The sequence below is a fragment of the Cynocephalus volans genome, chromosome 5, assembly GCF_027409185.1.
Source record: "Cynocephalus volans isolate mCynVol1 chromosome 5, mCynVol1.pri, whole genome shotgun sequence".
NCBI lineage: Eukaryota > Metazoa > Chordata > Mammalia > Dermoptera > Cynocephalidae > Cynocephalus > Cynocephalus volans.
Genome location: NC_084464.1, coordinates 4,110,147 through 4,129,416, shown reverse-complemented (window position 1 = coordinate 4,129,416; position 19,270 = coordinate 4,110,147). Strand labels below are relative to the sequence as shown.

The window sequence follows — 19,270 nt, the reverse complement described above, 5'->3', positions numbered from 1 at the left end:
AATATTTTTTACTGGAAAGAATCAATGACAGGTATTTTATAGAGATTTCAGTCCTCTTTATTCTAAAAGACCAATATATTTATGAATTCTAAGCTTACTTTAAAGCAGACTCAACAACTTTTGAAATTATATCTAATGTCAGAGTTACAGAAAAGAAGAAAAGCTTAAAATGCCTTGTGGCTTTTTATCAACTAGGAGAAATATCACAGGGCTTTATTAAATTCAAAAATGAAACCCATAAGGACTCAGGAAACTTAATTTATTTTTTTTGTTGTGCTAAAATTTACATGCAGTGAAAGGCACAGACCTTACGTGCTACAGGTCAGTGAGTTTTGATGAATACACACGCCCACATAACTGACACCTGGGACAGAGTGTTGTGATCATTCCTGAAAGGTCCCTCATGCCTCTTCTCAGGCAACCCCAGCACCCACAAAAGCATCCATTTTTCTGTTTTCTGAAATTTGATTTTAAATTTCCATTCTGTATGTCTTGTATATTTTCTTTTTAAATAGATTATGCTGAAGTAGAAACAAGAATTGAAGCTTTAAGAGAATTACTTCTGGATAAATTGCTTGAGACACCATCGACCTTACATGACCAAAAACGTTACATAAGGTAAAACTTGCGCAAGAATTTTGACAGGTCACATATATCTGTTTGGACTGGATGCATCGTGCAGCCTTAAACGCTAATTTGGGGAAAAGTAAGAGATAGCAGAAATTTAGGGGTATTTTATATGTTATACTAACGTATTTGGGTTAAGGAATACTCACTTTGTAAGGGCACGAAAGTCCTGCTGGTTCGGTGAGAGGAGAAGCACAGGAGTGTGCCGTGGCTCAGCAGAAGAGAGAGTGCCGAGGATCTGTGTGACGCACAGGCCTTTAGTGACTAGTGAAAGCAGTAAAGTTGCTGAGTGGGAACACTTTTTAAAAAATAGCAGTAGTATGAAAAGTGACGGAGATCACAGAATATGAAGAAAATGCCTTCTGAGGAAGCGGCATCGCTTAATGGGACCTACATGTCCACTTCGGGCTTCTCTTTTTCAGTTTCTTTTGGACATAATGATACGATCTGCCTCTCAGGGTAGTTGCAAAGATAATGATGAATACATTAAAGGATTTAACACAACACCTGGCACATAATAAGCAATCAATAAATTTTATTTATATGTAGTTTATACCAGGATTTGGAGATGGCATATAAATTATAAACTTTTTCTATCTGTGACTAAAAAATATTAACTTAATTTTCTTCTGGTTTATTTTGAGTGTGACCTTTGTTCTCAGAATAAGCTATTATTTTCCAAACTTAATGGCTTCTCCTTTTGAATTAGAGAAGTTTACTGAATATTCAGTGGTTGTAAAAAATAATAGACTGTATATACTTATGCATTTGGCTGTGGCCAGCACGTGACCATTGAAAATAGTCTCCATGCATGGAAGGAGGGTCTGGTCTGGAAGCTGCTGTGTGTGCAGTTGTGGAAGGCATGTGTGTCCACACTCAGACCTGTGTCCTGTAAGTGGAGCACGAGCTGTTGTCACTGGCAGCACAGCAGCATCGCCCACAAGGAGCACGAGCGAGTGGAGGCTTCAGCAGTGAGAGAGAGAGAGAGCGCGCACTAAAATTGACTGCTGCCTCTGCTGAGTGTGTGCAGTGCGCCCAGGTGCTGTGTGCGGTCCCTTCCATATATGCTCGGTAGTACTGGTAACCGCCACAGAAGGTCACGTGCATGCTGCCCGTTGTACAGGCGAAGAAGCCGAAGCTTGCCCAGCACGGGTAGCCAGGAGGATGCCTTCTGTCTGGTTCCAAAGCTTACCCTTGATGCCTCTGTAAGGAGAGAATGGCTTGTAGAATTGTACAAATTTAAAGCTGGAAATAAACTACATTTAGTCATCCAACTGCTTCATTTTCTACACATAAAGAAACAAGAGTTCCAGGCCGGTCGAGTGTCTTGTCCAAGACACTCAGCTAGTTAGTGCCAGGTGTCCTGATGGTTAAGCTCTGTGTTCCACTCTGCCACTTCACAGTTTGTGCTTTTTGTATTTACTTGCCTGTTTACATTCATTATAGTAAATTTGCCTACAGGGTACGGTTTCCTCATGTACTGAATTACAGTCTACAGGGATAACTAACGTGCAGTTCTTATGGCTGGTTAACTTACTGTATATCTTCTAAAAGATGGTGGTATCAAAAAAGATGCCTTTTAAATGGCCTGTTTAACTGCTTTTTTCCCTGTCATTTTAAAAGGAAAAGAACAAAAATGTTACTTATTTTTTAATCATTATTTTACTTCTGATGCATTAAGAACACACTAAGCAACTCTGTCACCTTTTTAAACTAAATTTTTAGTCTTTAGTAAATAGAAAAGATTAGAACTAGGTCACATATGTGTTGGACTGTGAACACCAAGTGGGGATAGAGATAGCTTGATCATCAACAAAATACATTTGTATTCATTTTCTTACATAATCCAAGTTATGCATGTTAAGAGTGGAAATTAGAATACTGCTAGATTGTTTTACTTTTTAGTATTTTATCTAATTAAAAACTTCCTGATTATTTTCACTTTCCTTATTCTATCTTGATATTGGCAGGCAATATATTACTAGCTTTAGCATGAAACAAAACTTTGTTATATTTCTTTTCATGTTAGTGTGATCTTGTCCCTAGTTATTGTTTAAAATGATGTTAGAATATCACTAACAACTTTTTAATTATTAAATTTTAAAATATTAAGCCTATGTCAATGATAATTAACATTCTTTACCTTGTTTTTACCTCTGACAATCTGTTTTTAAAGGAATTTATTTACTTTTTAATTGACACATACTGATTGTACATATTTATGAGGTTACAGGGTTTTATTTCAGTACATGTACACAATGTGTAATGATCAAGTCAGGGTAAGTAGCATATTCATCATCGCAGAACTATCATTTCTCTGTGATGAGAACATTTGACCTCCTTTAGAGAAAAAAATATCTCTAAAAAGCCTTTTAAAAAATGTTCTTTAATATGCAGTTTTAAAAGAAATAGCAATAACATATCATTCTAAATAAAGATATTTGAAACGAAACTACGTATTTTAAGCTGCATACTAAAAGAAAAGAGGAAACTTATTGGAAGAGCCTAGTACACATTGTTCTACTTTTGAACTTTAACACTCTCTAGAATTTCTAAGGGAATAATTTTATCTTTCTTTATAAAATTATTACAAAACTCTAAATTAATGCCCATTTATGAGGTGATAGAAAGAGGATTATTATTAAATTTTACAAGGACATAATTAACATACTGAAGAAACATAATTTTAAAAAGTTGCCAAGCAAACAAGTTTGTTGTCAATTTGCCAGAGAAAGAGCACTTGTAATGGACCATGCACATTCCTATTCAGTCGTTTAAAAATTAAAAGGAAGCAGCTTCCCTAAAAGAATGCTTCTGTGTTCTACTACTAATACCGAACCCGAGGGTTCTGTGGAAGTGTTAGGAGACAGTGTTGCAGAAGTATTTGGAGGCAACACAAGCCCATCTGGGGAGAATGCTGAAATAAATTATCCCCAGCAGGAAAGAATAAAGTCACATGTTCTTTGGGAAGAATAGGCACAATGTACAATTCATTATATTTACATTCCAGATGATAAAAGAGGAAAACCTGTGAGAGGAATGATGAGATTGGATTTCGGAAGCTTTGAAATGAATTCTGTATGCCAGGCTGCATGCAAATCTGTTAGACTGTAGTTTTCTTCTCAGGGTGCTGTTCTCATATGTGAGGAGTCCTAGGTGGCTTCTTAACATGAGTAAAGTTCTTCCTCTTAATGGACCTGTCGCTTCCTTGACATGGACACGCAGCCTATTCACAACCTATAGACGGTCACAGGGGAAGGAGGGCAGCCCGTGCGCATGCTTTCAGTGGCCCTCCTGCAGAGGGTCAGTGCCCGCCTCTCCCCAGAAACTAGCCTTCCCCCTTAGCTTGAGAAGGTCAGTGTCAGGTGGATAGTTTCTGTGATGCCACATTTTTTCTCAACATTTCAATTGTTACTAACAATATGAAATGGGTTTGTTTCTCCTCTAATTAACTGCTAATGAAGCTGTCTGAGTAGTAAATATGCACTACTGCAGAAACGTGGGAAGGAAGCATGAGGCCTACAGGCCTGTCCCTGAGTGATTAATATTTGGCTAGAGCACTGCTTGTAACCGTGAGTGAAAATTTACCATTGAACAAAAGTCTTTAACCCCAGAACAGATAACACCTTATGATTTAAGAATAATTTTAAGACAATAAATTCATTTGGACATGCTTTTGGAGTTGATTTAGTTGGGTTTGACTTGCTATATTTATATATTTTGTGAGGGCCAAGGGCCAAATCTTGAATAATATTTGAAGACATTTTTTTAACTGAACTATATTTAAATTGTCTATATGGGTTTGGGTATTTTATGTACAAAGATGTCTTTAAATATTTTAAGAACTATTTAAAAACTAAGAAAAATACCCATCTATGCCACATTTTCTATAGAAATATTTTCTCAGTCGGTCTTGAATTAGTTTAGACTTTAGAGGTAAGTGCGTGTTGTCATAAATCTGTTCATGTACAGAAAGCTGTCCCAGATTTAGCTCCTTGTAGAAGATGGTGTCACACTGCCATCTAGTGGCTGTATTTATACTAAAAAGGAATTAAAAAAACAGCTGAAATTTTAAAAATTATCCATCCTGTGTCCTTTGCTGGCTCCCATCTGTGTTTAATATAATGACTCCTAACTGAGTAGAAACAGTCTGTGAACTAAATGTCAATATAAAGAAATGTTCTCACCAAGTAGGTAGAATCACTGCAAGTTGTCTTTGTCTTTTTAATTGGCTTTTTACAAGGAGGTTTTTTAAAAAAATAGTTTTATCATTCTTAATTGCATGAAAAGAAATTTTAATATATTTTATTGAGAACTGAACATTAAAAAGTAATATTGACAAGTGCTTTACTTATTTATAAAGTTTTAGTTTTTTTTTTTTAAGTAATGATTTTAAAATATGCTAGCTTTCCCTTTTGGCCTCGTTTGTAACAGAGGAAGCTTACTTTGTCGATCTCGGACTTGCTTTCTCAGGTATCTGTCCGACCTTCATGCACCTGGTGACCCTGCTTGGCAGTGTATTGGAGCCCAGCACAAGTGGACCCTTCAACTCATGCACAACTGCAAAGAGGGCTATGTGAAAGACCTGAAAGGCAAGGATTTCTCTCTCCATCTGTTATGTCTTGCATTCATGTCACTTTAATGCATTTTAGGAATGCTTAATGATTAAGGGAACGATTACCTAATTTTCTTGGTATCTGTTTCCCCCGCTGCCCTCACTGGTTAGCATTATGCCTAAAAGTGAGTGGCAGAACAAGGAAGGGAGAAAACTCTTACTGTGCCTGTTTTTATGGTTGAGTAGTGGGATCGACAAAGGTTTGTATTAGGGAACAGTTAAGATTTTGTGGGAGGCAACATTATGTTGTAGAAATGATATTAGTCCTTGGTGACCATTAGTCCACTCACTGTTTCATCAGCTATATGTTGAGCCCGTGCTATGTACCAGACACTGTGCCAAGTACTGGATGGACCGTGGGGATAAGTAGATACAGTCCTTGCCTTGTGGAGTTACTGGCACAGGAAGGGAAAGGCATAGAACATATAACTAAACAAATAAAAAGTAGAGACAAGTGATAAAAAGAAAAATAACAGGGCCTTGTGAAGGGCAGCAGCTGTGAGGAGAATGCTTTAGATGGCTGGTTGGGGAAGGTGCCCTAGAGAAGGCTCCAAATCAGTAAGAACTGGAAGGATGAGGAATTGCTCACCAGGCAGCCTCCAGCCTGAGGAAGGGAAGCACCTGTGTAAAGGCCCTGAGGCAAGTTTGAAGAAAGAAGTCAGAGCTGCATTTGCATGCAGGTTTGTTGACTTTTATTTATATGATTCTATCATTTAACAAGTACAGAATGTACTATGCCCCAGACACATTTGGGTGCTAAGGATAGAGTAATCAATATGACAGACAAGGGCCTGGCTCATGCAAGCTTACAAAGTAGTGGAGGAGACAGACAAATAACAAACTATTAGAATACAACATGCCACTTTCTAAGACTGGAGAAGTTCCGAGTGCCGTGGTGGCACTTAGGAACAGCATCTGTCTGATTCATGGTTTTAAGGTCATGGAAGTGACATTCTGAGATCTGAAGGAAGTGATATCTGTTTTGAGATCTGAAGGATATCTGTATTGGCTGGTCACAATAGAGGAGGAAAGAGTTAAAGAGCATGCCAGGAAGAGAAGGTAGAACGTGTCTAGGTTTCGAGCAAGAAGAGGCCCCTGCATTCTGTATGGCAGGGGCTCACGGCATGACCAAAGCGGCGAGCATTGAGGATGGATTTAGGAGGCCCTGGACCTGATGGACTTTGATAGCCACTTTGAGGGATTCGCACTTTATCCAGAGGGTGGCAGGGAGCCATTGTAGGATTTTAAGCAGGGGACACAATCAGGCTTACTTTTTAAAACAGGATGACTCCAGCTTGTGTGTGGTAGATGGATGAGCGAGAGCAAGACTAGAGCAACAAAGCTGGTCAGGAGGCTGGCATGATGATTTAGGCATCTGACCCAGCACGGGGCTGGTGGAAATGTGGAGAAATACCTCAGTTCCAGGGCTGTTTGGAAGATAGAGTTGGTAGGACTAGATGATGGAAGAATGAGGAAGGGAAGGGATGAAGGGCGATTCCCTGATGTTTGACTGGGCAGCTAGTTAGGATCATGGTGCCATTGAGTTAGGGAACATAGGGGAGAAAAATGAGGTTTCCCTTCTTTTGTTTGGACAGGTTGATTGGGAGTTGTCTGGCGTGTGAGTGGAGATATCCAGCAGGTAGTTGGATATAAAGAGCTAGCTATGTGGGGGTGGTCTGCACGCAGATGATCCCTGGGAGTCGATGCATTCACCCAAGACGATGAAGAAAGAAGACAAACAGAATCAGGAGGAGCAGGAGCAATGTTGAAGGGGCTAGGAGAAGAAGAGAACCTGCAAAGGGGACGAAGAAGAGGTGGTCACAGGGGCAGGAGGGAAACAGGAGGGCGGAATGTCCCAAAACTGACAAGCAGGGAGTGTTCGGCAAGGTTTCTAAGGTGAAGGGGAAGGTAGAAGTGGTGCTCTTCAGACTCAGCACCAGGCTTCCCTTGGTCACCTTGGAAATGCAGTGCCAGTGGCTGCTCTCCTAAGTACATGGCATAAAATAAGTAGCAGTGCCACCTGCCGGGTTCTCAGGAGGACTAGGGGAAGTGACAGAAGGAAGTAGAGCAGGGAGGACACCCGACTTACTTATGGCATAGTTCTGCCATGAATTAGTTGGCTTGGAATTGAGTACTTTGCAGGTTTGATTGTGTTCTTTTTTATGCTTGATATTTAAGAAAACCCAAATATCTCTTTATTGATTCCATGTCAAAATTTCTATTAATGTCATTGTTTTATACTTTTAGCAAAGGGCAATGATTGCACGTGATATACACAGGCTGCAGTCTTTGGGAATACTTCAGAGTGCCTTACATACTTCTGTCAACTCGGCCAGTAGTTTTAAGTATACTCTGTTTGGTAGTGCCCTCAACCTTGACTGCCAGTCAGTATCCCCAGGGGGTTTTAAATGACTGTCAACCTCTGACCTCTACTCCTCCATACCAATTACATTAGAGTTCTGGAGGTGGAATCCAGGCGCCAGGTGACCGAGGAGCAGCCAGGGTTGACAGCGGCCTCAACACTGTGCTTGGGCTGGCATTGCAGGGGCGAGCAGTCCTCTTGGACCTTGTCGTCTAGTAGGAGAGACATATAATTTCAAAAATCGCTCAAGTATGTATTTAGTTATAATAGTGAAAAGTGTTGTGAAGGAGGGAGTACAGAATTCTATGACAACATGTAACAGAAGGACCCAGTCTGGTTGGGGAGATGTCTAAGGAAATTTCCTAGAGAAGGCGACACCTCCACTAAACCTAAATGGTGACCATCAATGACCTAGATAGGCATGGAGAAGTGTTCCAAACACCTTGAGGTGCTCTTGGTCAGCCCCTCTACCAAAGATGGCAGTAAACATGGTGACCATATTCACTGAAAACAGACAGAATATGTGGTCTGACAAAGGATTTTCCTGCTTATGCTTACAAGAAACAACCTGCATAAATAATCTGGTATGAAAGTATTTGTATTTCTGGGAAGTGTGTGTAAGTTATGAATACAAGATAGAGACTTTTTGAAATTGGAAAAATTCCAAAAAATTTTATATAATTGTCACATCTTTACCTGAAATATCTGATAACCAATATTCCATTACCAAAGGTCTTGCTTGAAGATAAAGAGAACCATAGCTTTACCCGATGGATTCCTTCCCTGCCGTGTGGACGTTATCTATGGCCACACGTGCTCACCTTAGCCTCAGCAGTTACCAGCTCACAGCCAGTCGTATCTCTTCTGTGCCCTCCCCCTCTTTTCCCCACTCCTCACCTGGATTATACTGAAGCGGTCACATCACTTCACCATAATCAATTCAGTATGCAATTTTCAGAGATAAGGACTCTTTTTAAAAACCATAACCAAAATACCATTGTTATCACCTAAAATATTATCAGTAACTTCTTAATGTCAAATATTGCTAAGTTTTGAAATCAGAAGCAGTTTAATCTCTCTGGTATCTTTCTAAGTACATTGATACTATTGCTTTTTAAGTGATACTCAGTGCAAAGGCAAATGTGCGTGGTCGCGCACGGACAGGACAGCCGTGCGTGAATGTGGATGGTGCACGCTTCCTGGGACAAGAAAAATCAGCCATTAGTAAAATATGGCCTGCTTTGGTCAGTACGCTGAGATGTTTCTCTTTTTGTTGTCACGAATATGTGCATGTGCCATTGGACACATGCTAAGTCTTTAATATACACGTTATCTACATTTTTACCAGTAATGTGATTATATACAGGTAATATATATGTATGTGCAGGTGTGTTTACATAAAATATTTGCCTTAATTGTAAGATTGCTGAGAGTAAGCACAGTTCTGCTTTTATGTCGTCAACAAATGTTGTTGATAGTGGACTCTCAGTGTATATGTTATGATTGTCCTAAATATATATAAATGTAAGGTAATATGGACGAAGCCTCACTGAATATCATTTGGACTTTCTGTTGGACATCTTATAGGTGTGACATTTTAGATTTGGAAGAAACGTGGGAAACCGTCTAGTTCAGTTGATGACTCGAGCACTATTTCGCATGTGAAGGAGGTGTTTCAGAGGAGTCATGGGCTGGACCCGAGTTCTCCGTACCCTGAGATATCCCATGCCACCAGGCCGCACTCCCTCCAGAGCAGTGAGTTAGGACAGCAGGTTGCACAGCACCTCCTAGTGTTACATTGTTGGAGCAAATATTTTATCAAGAGCAAACCAGCATCTGTGGGCACGTGACAGGCTGCGTTGGTGGCACATAAAGAACTGTGCCTGGAACTGTGCACACCACACGAGCTGCCTCGTGTCCCTGCTCCTTTGTATGCTGGTCTGCTATGCACAGGCAACTTCTATTAAGGAAGTTTTGTGTAGACTTATTCACTAACCTGAAAAATTATATGTTCTGTATAAGTAAATGCTCTGAGAAGCAACAGATTGACAAAATGGAGGCGAATGAGATCCATGCTCTAGGATGACCCTAGGAGAGAGCAGAATGTGCCAGGAATGCCCACTCAGTTCCCATCAGAACTGAGGGGACCAGTGCTGCCACCTTGTGTCTCGAACCTGGAGCGTCTGTCTTGATCTGACCCCTGTGCTCAGTGACAGAACACTTACGTGTTTCTGTGGCACTTGCTGGCTTCCTTGGATGGACTGTGGCTGTCCGCTGAAGGCTAGAGCATTTGAAAAGGCAGTTCATATTCCAGCTGTAGGAAATCGCTGAGAAATAACTTGCCCTAAAAAGAAAATGCCTACATTTCTTCTACTGCTTTGTTATAAAGCTACATAGTTTTTATTTGAGTATTCCCAAGAACTTACTTTCAAAATGAAAGCTTGTTGCATTCTAAAGAAAGTGAGTTTTGACAGATTATGCTGTTATAATACCTGCACTTGAGCTATTAACACTGGAGAAGAGAAATGGCTGTAGTTGTTTAAATAAATCCACAGGCAAAACAATTGTTAAAACTTAGTTTCATGAAATCAAATACAATTTTAAGTGGGTAAACTATAAATATTTCTGAAGGGAAAATAATTCTTGATGTCTTTTTAAGCAAAGCTTGTCTTTATGCCTGAATCTGAGAAATCCAATTAACATATAAATATATTTTTTAAAGTCTTTGCATAATGATTTGGGGAAAAAATGTTAACTGTATTTAGTTTTGAGGTCTTAAGAGAAAATTTCCTGAGCAAAGATGGTGATAGATTTTCAGAGACATGGTCCTACATACAAAGCTGCCTTTTTCCAAGAAAGATTCTTTTGTAGATGAAGCATTTGGCAGCACAGGTGGCCATAAGGTTGATGATTTCTTGTGAGTACTGCGTTAGATCCTTCTCTGGATTTCAGTTCGTGTAGTAAAAACATTCACTGATCCTACCAGATGGTGCTCTTCGGATTATAACATGAGGACACAGAACAGGGGATTACCATTGTGCTGAAACACACCAGGCTGTTTATCCCTAAGTATTCTGTACTCTTCCATGTCCTAACCCTGTACCTCTCTTGGTTTTATTAAGGGAAGAAAAAGACGGGAAAAAAACAAGAATAAACTAAGGTTAACATTTAAAAAACTTATCTTGAAAGCTTAAATACTGGTGGAAGTTGTGTTTTTCCAGCCTGAACTGTTTAGCCATTTTGCTTCTGTTCCCCTGTATTCCAAGCAGTGCTATGCCTTGATCGGTGCGTATGCTAAACTCTTACCACCTGGTAAGAAGTGCAGTTCCTCTCTTAAAATTCCTGCAAAGTAGGTCCAAAGTTAGACTTAAGTCTTCATGTTTCCTGCCAGGAAAAGCCTTTGGTTAACCCTCTACTGACATTCTCAAACAGGATTTTTAAAGACGGCCTTCAAAGTTGTCTTTTTCCTTTGCTCTGAAAGTGAGTTTGACTTTAACTCTTAAACATAAGCTGGCTATATCTGATAACTTGAGGGAAAAGGCATCTGGCTGCTCATAGGACTTCCTGAAAGGACTGTTAGAATTGGGGCTCAGTAGAGGGACATTTTGAATCGTAACCATAGCTTAAGCAAATAGTAAATTCTTAAAAATAGTCACACAACAGAGGGAAATACGTTTATATGTACTCAGGTTCTCTTTGAAAACTTAGAGATGATATGTCACACCCGAATGATTTATTCTGAGTCATCTAGTGGTAGATCTATTATAGAAAGAGAACTGTTAAGAGTAGAGGTGAGCTAAATATCTAGCCTTTTAATCATTTCAAACATTGAGCAGATTATTAATTACTTGCTGAAAGAAATAAAAGTGTTTCTCATAAGACCTTAAGATATAAAAAGGCCATATTTTCAACTCAAGATCATAAAGTATATTATTACAATTTATCTACAATTTTGTGAATTTGTACAGTATAGCTAAACAATATATTTTTATATTAAAAAAACAGCTGTGATCTTTATGTACATATTTCATAAAGTTTTTTTTTTTTTTTTTTTTTAATTAGTGGGGTCAATACATGTAATTCTGGTATTACCATGATGCAGGGTTGGGTAGACTTCCTGTGTGCTAGATTAAATTGCAACCTTCAATAGAAACTGTTAGCAGATTCATTGAATTTTCTATGGAACTATAAAAATATTTCCATGGTTAGAAAGACAGTAAGTGTGTGTTGTTATACATATGTTAAATTTATTAGTAAGATTACAATTTTTATTTTAAAGTTGTTATGATGTGGTTGTACATTAGGAAATTTCTTTTATGGAGTTTATTTTCAGGAGATTCGAAAAACAGTTTCTCTCCTGAATGTTTATCACAGCATGAACCCAGAATGGTAGAGATTGGTTTAAAAGAAAGAGGAGAGGCCCAACTGCAGCGAGTACAGATGCGAGCCGTGAATGAGATTTCCATCTTCCTTCCCTGCAGCTAAGAGCCTCTGGACGTCCATCTGCTGGTGGCTGGCGTCCGGCGCAACTTCACCTGTGCACTTGCTCTTTTGCATGTTGTGGCAATAGAGTATTTTTTAAATTGGCTGTAGAAGGTAAAATGTTAAGTGGGATTTTTTACTTGCTTTAAGATTTAGAAGCTATAAAGATATACAGGAGAAAGTAGATTCTGGACAGGGAAGTAGAGGAAAAGTACCTGTTTATGATTGTAATCAAAATTGTCTTCTCTCCAGCAAAGCCGTAGTCTGATTTTCCTTTCCCTGTTGTTCTTTTTTTCAGAAAGAGAAAAAACCCACTCGATGTTTTAATATACCATGAATTAAATTTGAAATGTGTACCATTAGAAATTGTCACTGTTGCTTGTGAATAGAATAGGTTTATATAAACAGTTTTATATTGAGTACAGATCATAGCTTTTTGATTGTAAAGACAATTTTACCCTCCAAAGTAAAATTAAGACTAATAGACTAATAATTAATACTAGTAATTGAAAGCAGTTTTTTAAAAAAATAAAGTCAGTAACCTACAACTTGAGAATTTGATTTACTTTAGGAATTGCATAGCATTCTTTTGTAGATCCTGTACAGTGAAATAACAGCTGTTGAATATCATACCTAAGAGTTGGGTTAAGGTCTCTCTTCTTGTTTCTTCTATTTTATAATAGATTCTATTCATCTTACAATGAATAATCTGTCTTTTTTAGATTAGACAGGCCAAAAAGGCTGTGTCAAAAGGACCTTTTCAATTTGTTATCCTAGCAGCTGGTTCTTTTCCTCTGCCGTGGTGTACTACATATGGAAGAAGACTTCTTGCAGCTGGGAGCCATTTCATTTCGAAATCTGTCCTCTCTATCCTTAATAGAAAAAAATTTTGACAATGAATGCCAAGCATACATTGAATGCTAGTGTTACTTGGTAATTTAAAAATATTATTACAAGTATTTTAATTCTATATTCTATTTTACCTACAGAAAACATGCTTAGATTATATAATTCTCTTACTTATATATTCTAAGCATGTTTTCTGTAGGTAAATATATATGTAACTACTAGAAAGTGTAGGACTTTAATAAAAGCATAAATATTATGTTTTGGTTATTCACTTATCCAGCTTGCTTATTACAAACTATGTTTCTTGCATAACTAGCCAATGTTAGCTAATAAATATTTCTTCAAAGTTCACACCTGTAGTTTTGCTTTTAAAATAAGTTTCCTTTTTTGGGCTATTGTGAGTGATGTTGAAATACACATCAGAAATGTTGCCTGAAACCTGCTAAGGAGAGTCCACAGTGGAGCGAGTTAACAGGGGTATGTTAACTGTGGCTCCCTTCGTTTAATTGGATTAAATGATTCCCTTTGAATTGAAGAAATGTCCCTGTCAGAGCTTTACATGTATGAGGGTACTGCAAGAAATTCCTGAAAAAATAGAATTAAAAGATGATGCAGTCTTTCCATGAACTTTTTGAAGACCCCCCCCCCACACACACACACATCTTTCTCTCTAGAATCAGAAGATCAAAAAGAGCATTTTTATCTGTCGACACAGGTCTAAATCATGAGGAATCTGTAATTCTGCCTCCATAGGCCTGCCCCACCCCCGGCTTTGGCGCTGAGATTCTTCTGTGTGGTGTGCTTGAAAGGAATCCCATCCTGCCTGTGTCCTGGAGGCTCCCGTCTCTGCGTGTTTGGTCAACAAGCAACAGTGGGTGGTCAGGCTGCAGTGCAGGACAAGGGCCTGCTGTGCTTGGGGAATGTGTTCAAAGGTACTTAAGGGCGGTGAGGAAGTCGGCCGCCTTTCTGAGAGACTGGGCCATAGATCAGTGTTCCCTATGCCATCGTAGACAGTGAGAAAAGCTGCTGTAAGAGGCATGAAGGATGAAAAAGTATAGTAAACTCATTCACCTGGCTCCACATCTGCAGGCTCCCCTTAAGAATGGTCTCTTCTGCCTTTATGTTGCGTAGAGTCTTTTGAAAAAATATTGACTACTATTTGCATTTAAAATAGGAAAGACTTGCACAGCTTGAGTTGAAAGGATTTGATTGATACATGATAAGGTTTCCTAGAAGCCTTATGGAATTCTAAGTATAATAAGCATCTTCTGTAAAGTCTTCTTAAAGTCCTTATCAGTTTTTGAAACATCATAGGATTCAGAGTTTAATATAAACCCTTAAGTTTTTGAGATTCACAGATCTTTCCCAATCTAAAGTCTTTTTATCTAGCAGAAAGTCCACAGTAGTTGGGGAAAAAATAGCAAATGTTTCAACTTGTTAGTAGCAAATTGTGAAAGATTGACATTTATTTTCTTCTAGAAAAGTAATACATTTTAAACTTTTGATTATTTCTGCAGTACAGCTTTTATTCTTTTAGTGAAATGAAAAGGATTGTTTCACTAGTGTTGGGAAGAGAATAACTTCTGTGTCTTCTGATAACACATTTTCCAACTGTTTTTCTCTTATTAAAACAAAATTTGTTCTATTTTTATATAGTATAGTATTCCAAAAATAACTTTTTCTAATTTTATATTTTTTATAATTTGTTAAATATATCTGCATACTCACAATTAGAAAAAAGATTCCTTATGAGAATTTTGCTAGCCTATGTTATAGACACTTTGTTTAACTGGAGAAATAAAATATTGACTGTTGACTGCCAGTAATTAAGAGCTTAGTTTTTTCTTTTTTAGTGTTAAGTGTTTAGAGGATTTTTTTTTCTTCTAGGATGCTTCTTCCAAGCATTTGTAGATAAGATGCATATCTTTTTATTGATATATTGATAAAATGGTAACTCACACGCTACTTTGTGAAAGTTAAAAGATATAGCTAGACCCTAAGAATATTTACTTATAGAATTTTGTTTATACCATTTTTCCTACAAACACCACATAAAATTATAGAACTAGAAATACTCCCCCGCGGCTCACTCGGGAGAGTGCGGTGCTGGTAGTGCCGAGGCTGTGGGTTCGGATCCTATATAGAGGTGGCTGGTGCGCTCACTGGTTGAGCGTGGTGCGGACCACACCGGCCGGGAATTGCGATCCCCTTACCGGTCAAAAAAAAAAAAAAAAGATACTATAATGGCGATTTCTCATGCTATAGGGTTGTGTGTCTATTTGCAATTTTGCCTTCAGAGTAATCTTCACCCTGTAATTATTCCTCAGATAACGTTGACAGATTATAGCCAAATAATTTTGATCTTATAAGCTTATTCATTTGGGCATATTTATTGGTTACTGTGCTTAGTGTCTTTAAAACAGCTAAGCTGTAAAGTCCATAACACTTGTTATAAAATTCTGGTAAAGTTCTCTCTGTTCCTTTTTCTGGTTGCCTTTAATATATTTGTGATATGGTTTCCTCTTAGTGTCTAATTTTCACATTTGCTCTGTGTGTAGAGGCAGACTTTTTATGCATTTGGATAACACCACACTCAGTGTCCTAAACTGAAGGGGTAGGTGGTGAGCAGAATAAACATATTCTTCACTTTGTTCTTAGTGGTGATTCAGTTTCAGATCCAAACTGAGTCATAGAGTCAGAATTTTAGCTAAAAAAGACCTTAAAAATGGCACAGTGTAAAGCCCTAATGTTTAAGGTTTATGTACAGCCCAGAACTATGGCTTCATGAGCTTCTGCAGACTCCTGTGCAGTTGTGCAGCCGTAAGAGTCCTTCATGGAAATGATCCCTGCCACAATTTTACACACAGGGAGCAATTTGCAAGCATTGTCCCAAGTGAAGGCATAAAGTCATAACCTTTCCATCAAAGTTAAAAGTAATAACTTCCTATTTGACAAAAGTCTTTTAAAAAATTTCCTCCAGATAAAAAGTCCTAGGAATAGTTCATTCATAGAGAAAATTTACTGCCACGAAAACAGGTGATCTCTCAGAACTCATATTAATGCAGTATTAGTTTGAAAAGGACAGAGTCAAACACAATTTTACAAAGACTTTAGTCTTTGTCACCTGTAAAAGGTTCCCTTGCAAGCTGGCATTCTAATGAAAAACTGAAGTTGTGCCTATATAGTTGAACACTGGCTGGATCCCAAGGGACAGACAGTTTAGGTTTTCAAAGAGAATATGCCTGTACTAAGTAACATTGTTTTCAGTTGCATGTGATGAGCAGATCTGTATAACGAAACTTTCATAACAGTTTTACTGTGTTCTCATTTATAACCATATTTTATATAATATATATATATTTCTCTTAAATACATTGTGAGATATTGCTATCATATTGTGAAGTAAAACAGTCAAGAGATAAAATAGGCTGATTTCTTGTAAAATATTTTAAAGCCTTTTGCTGACTTTATATTTTACAAAATTATCTTTTTTAAAAATCTTGTTCTTTGTTCATTTATAGTAATGCTTATTATTGTCAAAATTACTTCCTGTTTGTAATTTGTGGGGTGGAAATACCAAGTCATGTAATTTAAGTTTAAAAGGAGTCTGAGAATTTTTTTTCATACTTGATAGTGAATTAATTTGTGACAACTGATGTTTAAGGTGTTTTCATTAATTTTCTCTTCAAAGCATAATCCTCCTAATTTCTTGTAAAATAACTCATCGTTAAGACCTTTTTTTTTTTTTTTTTTGACAAAAAAAGGAGCAAAATGTTAGGGAGAGAAACACATTTCTTAGATTAGTGCCTAGTGTTAACTTGTAGGGCTTAAGCATTTGTTTGCAGTGGTGAAGCGCTACCTTCTGGTCACTCAGCAAAAATATGTCTTACAAATATATTCCAGATGCAGATTAGTCCTGAGGGAGCATGCTCTGTCCTAGCTCCCTGCTGCTGGTTGTATTTGCTAGTAATGCTGGACTGCCAGTTAAGAAATTAGTTAATGTTTAACATTCCTTTCCTGATATCATAGAAAACTGATAATGTGGTTTCTAATAGAACAAAAGTTTATTCTTAATACAGTTTCTGTTATTAAAGGAAAAGATAAATCACCCTTAACAGTTTAAAATGAAAGATTTACTAAAATTATATAAATGATTTAATATTAAACCTTTTAAATTAAAGTTGTAAAAATACCAGTTAGGAGGAAAAACTTTTTCTGGGGATTTGTTTAAGCAATGATAATCGAATTATTTGTAGGGATGGTATATAATATTTTTTCAAGAAACTAGGAAACTATGATTTCTCAGTCATAAATTTATAGTCTTGAAACCTTAAAGAGTAACATATAACATTTTAAATTAAAGAATTCTCTTTTTGTACTTTTTAAATATACTTTTTAATATAAATTATAAATTTTTATATATGTTTTAATGTGATGCCAAGTTTGGGTCCTTTTATGTTTCCTTTTAAGTATGTCAGAAAATTCCTATTTTGATACTAATTTCCTATTAATAGCAGAGACAACTATATAAACTTAAAAGGAAAATGCCTTAAATCATTAAAACTTCTACTCATAAACTTCTTTAATATAAAAAAAGTCAATTACAAAATATTATTTCTTCACTGTTTATATATTTTTTTTACTCTGTATTATCACATATCACTTATTTTTTGTTATAAACACATTGGATTATACAAATCTTCTTATCTTGAATGTAATATTTTCCAAAGAAGAAATGCATGTACAGCATTTAAGCATAGTAGCCAAAACATAATAGGTCTTCAAAAAATTGTATTCCACTAAAAAATCTGTTCAAATGATTTAATTTCTATTTCTCTAAAACCTACCATGTGGAACTTGTGAGGCTCCAAGGAGATAGCTTGATGTTGTATCATGCAAGGTAGCCCATGGTAGCAGGGTCCATCAGATCAGTCACTCTGTTCTGTCACTCCTTTCATCTCTCTCCCTAGCACTTTTTGCTTGTTTTTATGGTTTGTTTATTTACTGGTTTATTTTCTACCTCCACCACCAGAATGTAAATACCTTGATAGCAGGGCTTATCTGTTGTATTCATCACCTTATCTCCAGGGCCTATGGTTTCTGGCATGGAGAAGGTGCTCAATAAATACTTGTTAAATGCTATTGAGTAGCTACCATTATCAGTGGCATGAAATTATTATTTTAGTTTTAAGTGTTTTATCTTAGCACTTGAAAACAAATCCATAAGCTTTAAAAATTGTTTTTATAAAATAAGGAATATGGGCTGGCCTGGTAGCTCAGTTGGTTAGAGTTTGGCCTTGTAACACCAAGGTCAAGGGTTCAGTTTCCCATACAGGCCAGCCACTAAGAAAAAAAAAAAATAAATAAATAAATAAAAGTAAAATAAGGAACACAGATAGATCTTAGTGAATTTTTGTTAGTGAATAATTTAGTACCCATCACTCATATATTGAGGGAGTTGTTTGTGGAAGGTCAAATGACTGTGGGGAATATGGGGTTATAATATTTAGTTGTTATCCCCAAGAAGCTGGTGGTCTGTTTTGGAAACAGGCAATATGTAACTGTTAATGAACAGCAGAAGGTAGAATGTAAAGTCAACTGCATGTGTACATTCTAACTGTTATGACAGGGCAGAGAAGACAGATTAACACTCTTAGCTGGAACAATAAGAGGTGACTTTGTGCAATAGCTATAATTCAAGTTGTATGTTTAAGGATGAGCAGTTCAGTAGATGAAGAGGAAAGATGACTGAGGCCTTTCAGGTGGGAGGTTAGCAGATAAGGCAAGAAACTGTAAGGTACATTTTGTTGGGAGAACATTTAAGTGTCCTCTGTATGGTACTATAAATACTCTGTAAATGTTCACTGAAATCAGTTTATTTTGGAGATGTTTGAATGCTCATCTTCACAGACTGCCGAGGCAAGTCTTTCCGCTGAAGCCAGCATCCTTAGTAGCTCCTTTAGCAACATGGTGCTTGAGATCCACTTTAGAAAAGTTGTTTCCTGATTCTCAGCTTACTTTGGGTTGGAAAATATTGGTGTATAATTTATGCTGAGGGTTTTCTGGAAGGCTTGTGAGAAGAAGGCAGTATTTTAGTGTGAGATTTATCCAGGACAATAAAGAGAATTTCTTCTGAAATATTAACAGTGCGAGGTGAGAAGGGTTCAGACTTGGTGGCTTCCATCAGGAGTAGAAATAGGGAGTAAAATCCCCCATCCCAAAGAAAGCACTGATGGGATTGGGGATTTAAATGTAAAGTGCGGTGTTAAGGGAGAAGTCAGAGAAGATTTATGCTTTAATAATTTGTTATAAATCTACTCCTTTAAAAGAAAGAG

At 37.3% G+C, this 19,270-nt stretch overlaps 1 protein-coding gene across 3 annotated transcripts in view; it reads left to right on the top strand.

The window, feature by feature from the left end:
- EXOC2 (exocyst complex component 2) overlaps window positions 1–19,270 on the top strand; it is a 204,394-nt gene that overhangs the window by 77,467 nt on the left and 107,657 nt on the right. For all 3 annotated transcript variants that reach the window (XM_063096552.1, XM_063096551.1, XM_063096553.1), the window contains 2 exons: window positions 516–618; window positions 5,101–5,219. In XM_063096552.1, the coding sequence (XP_062952622.1) occupies window positions 516–618; window positions 5,101–5,219 (222 nt within the window). The remainder of the gene's footprint in view (window positions 1–515; window positions 619–5,100; window positions 5,220–19,270) is intronic.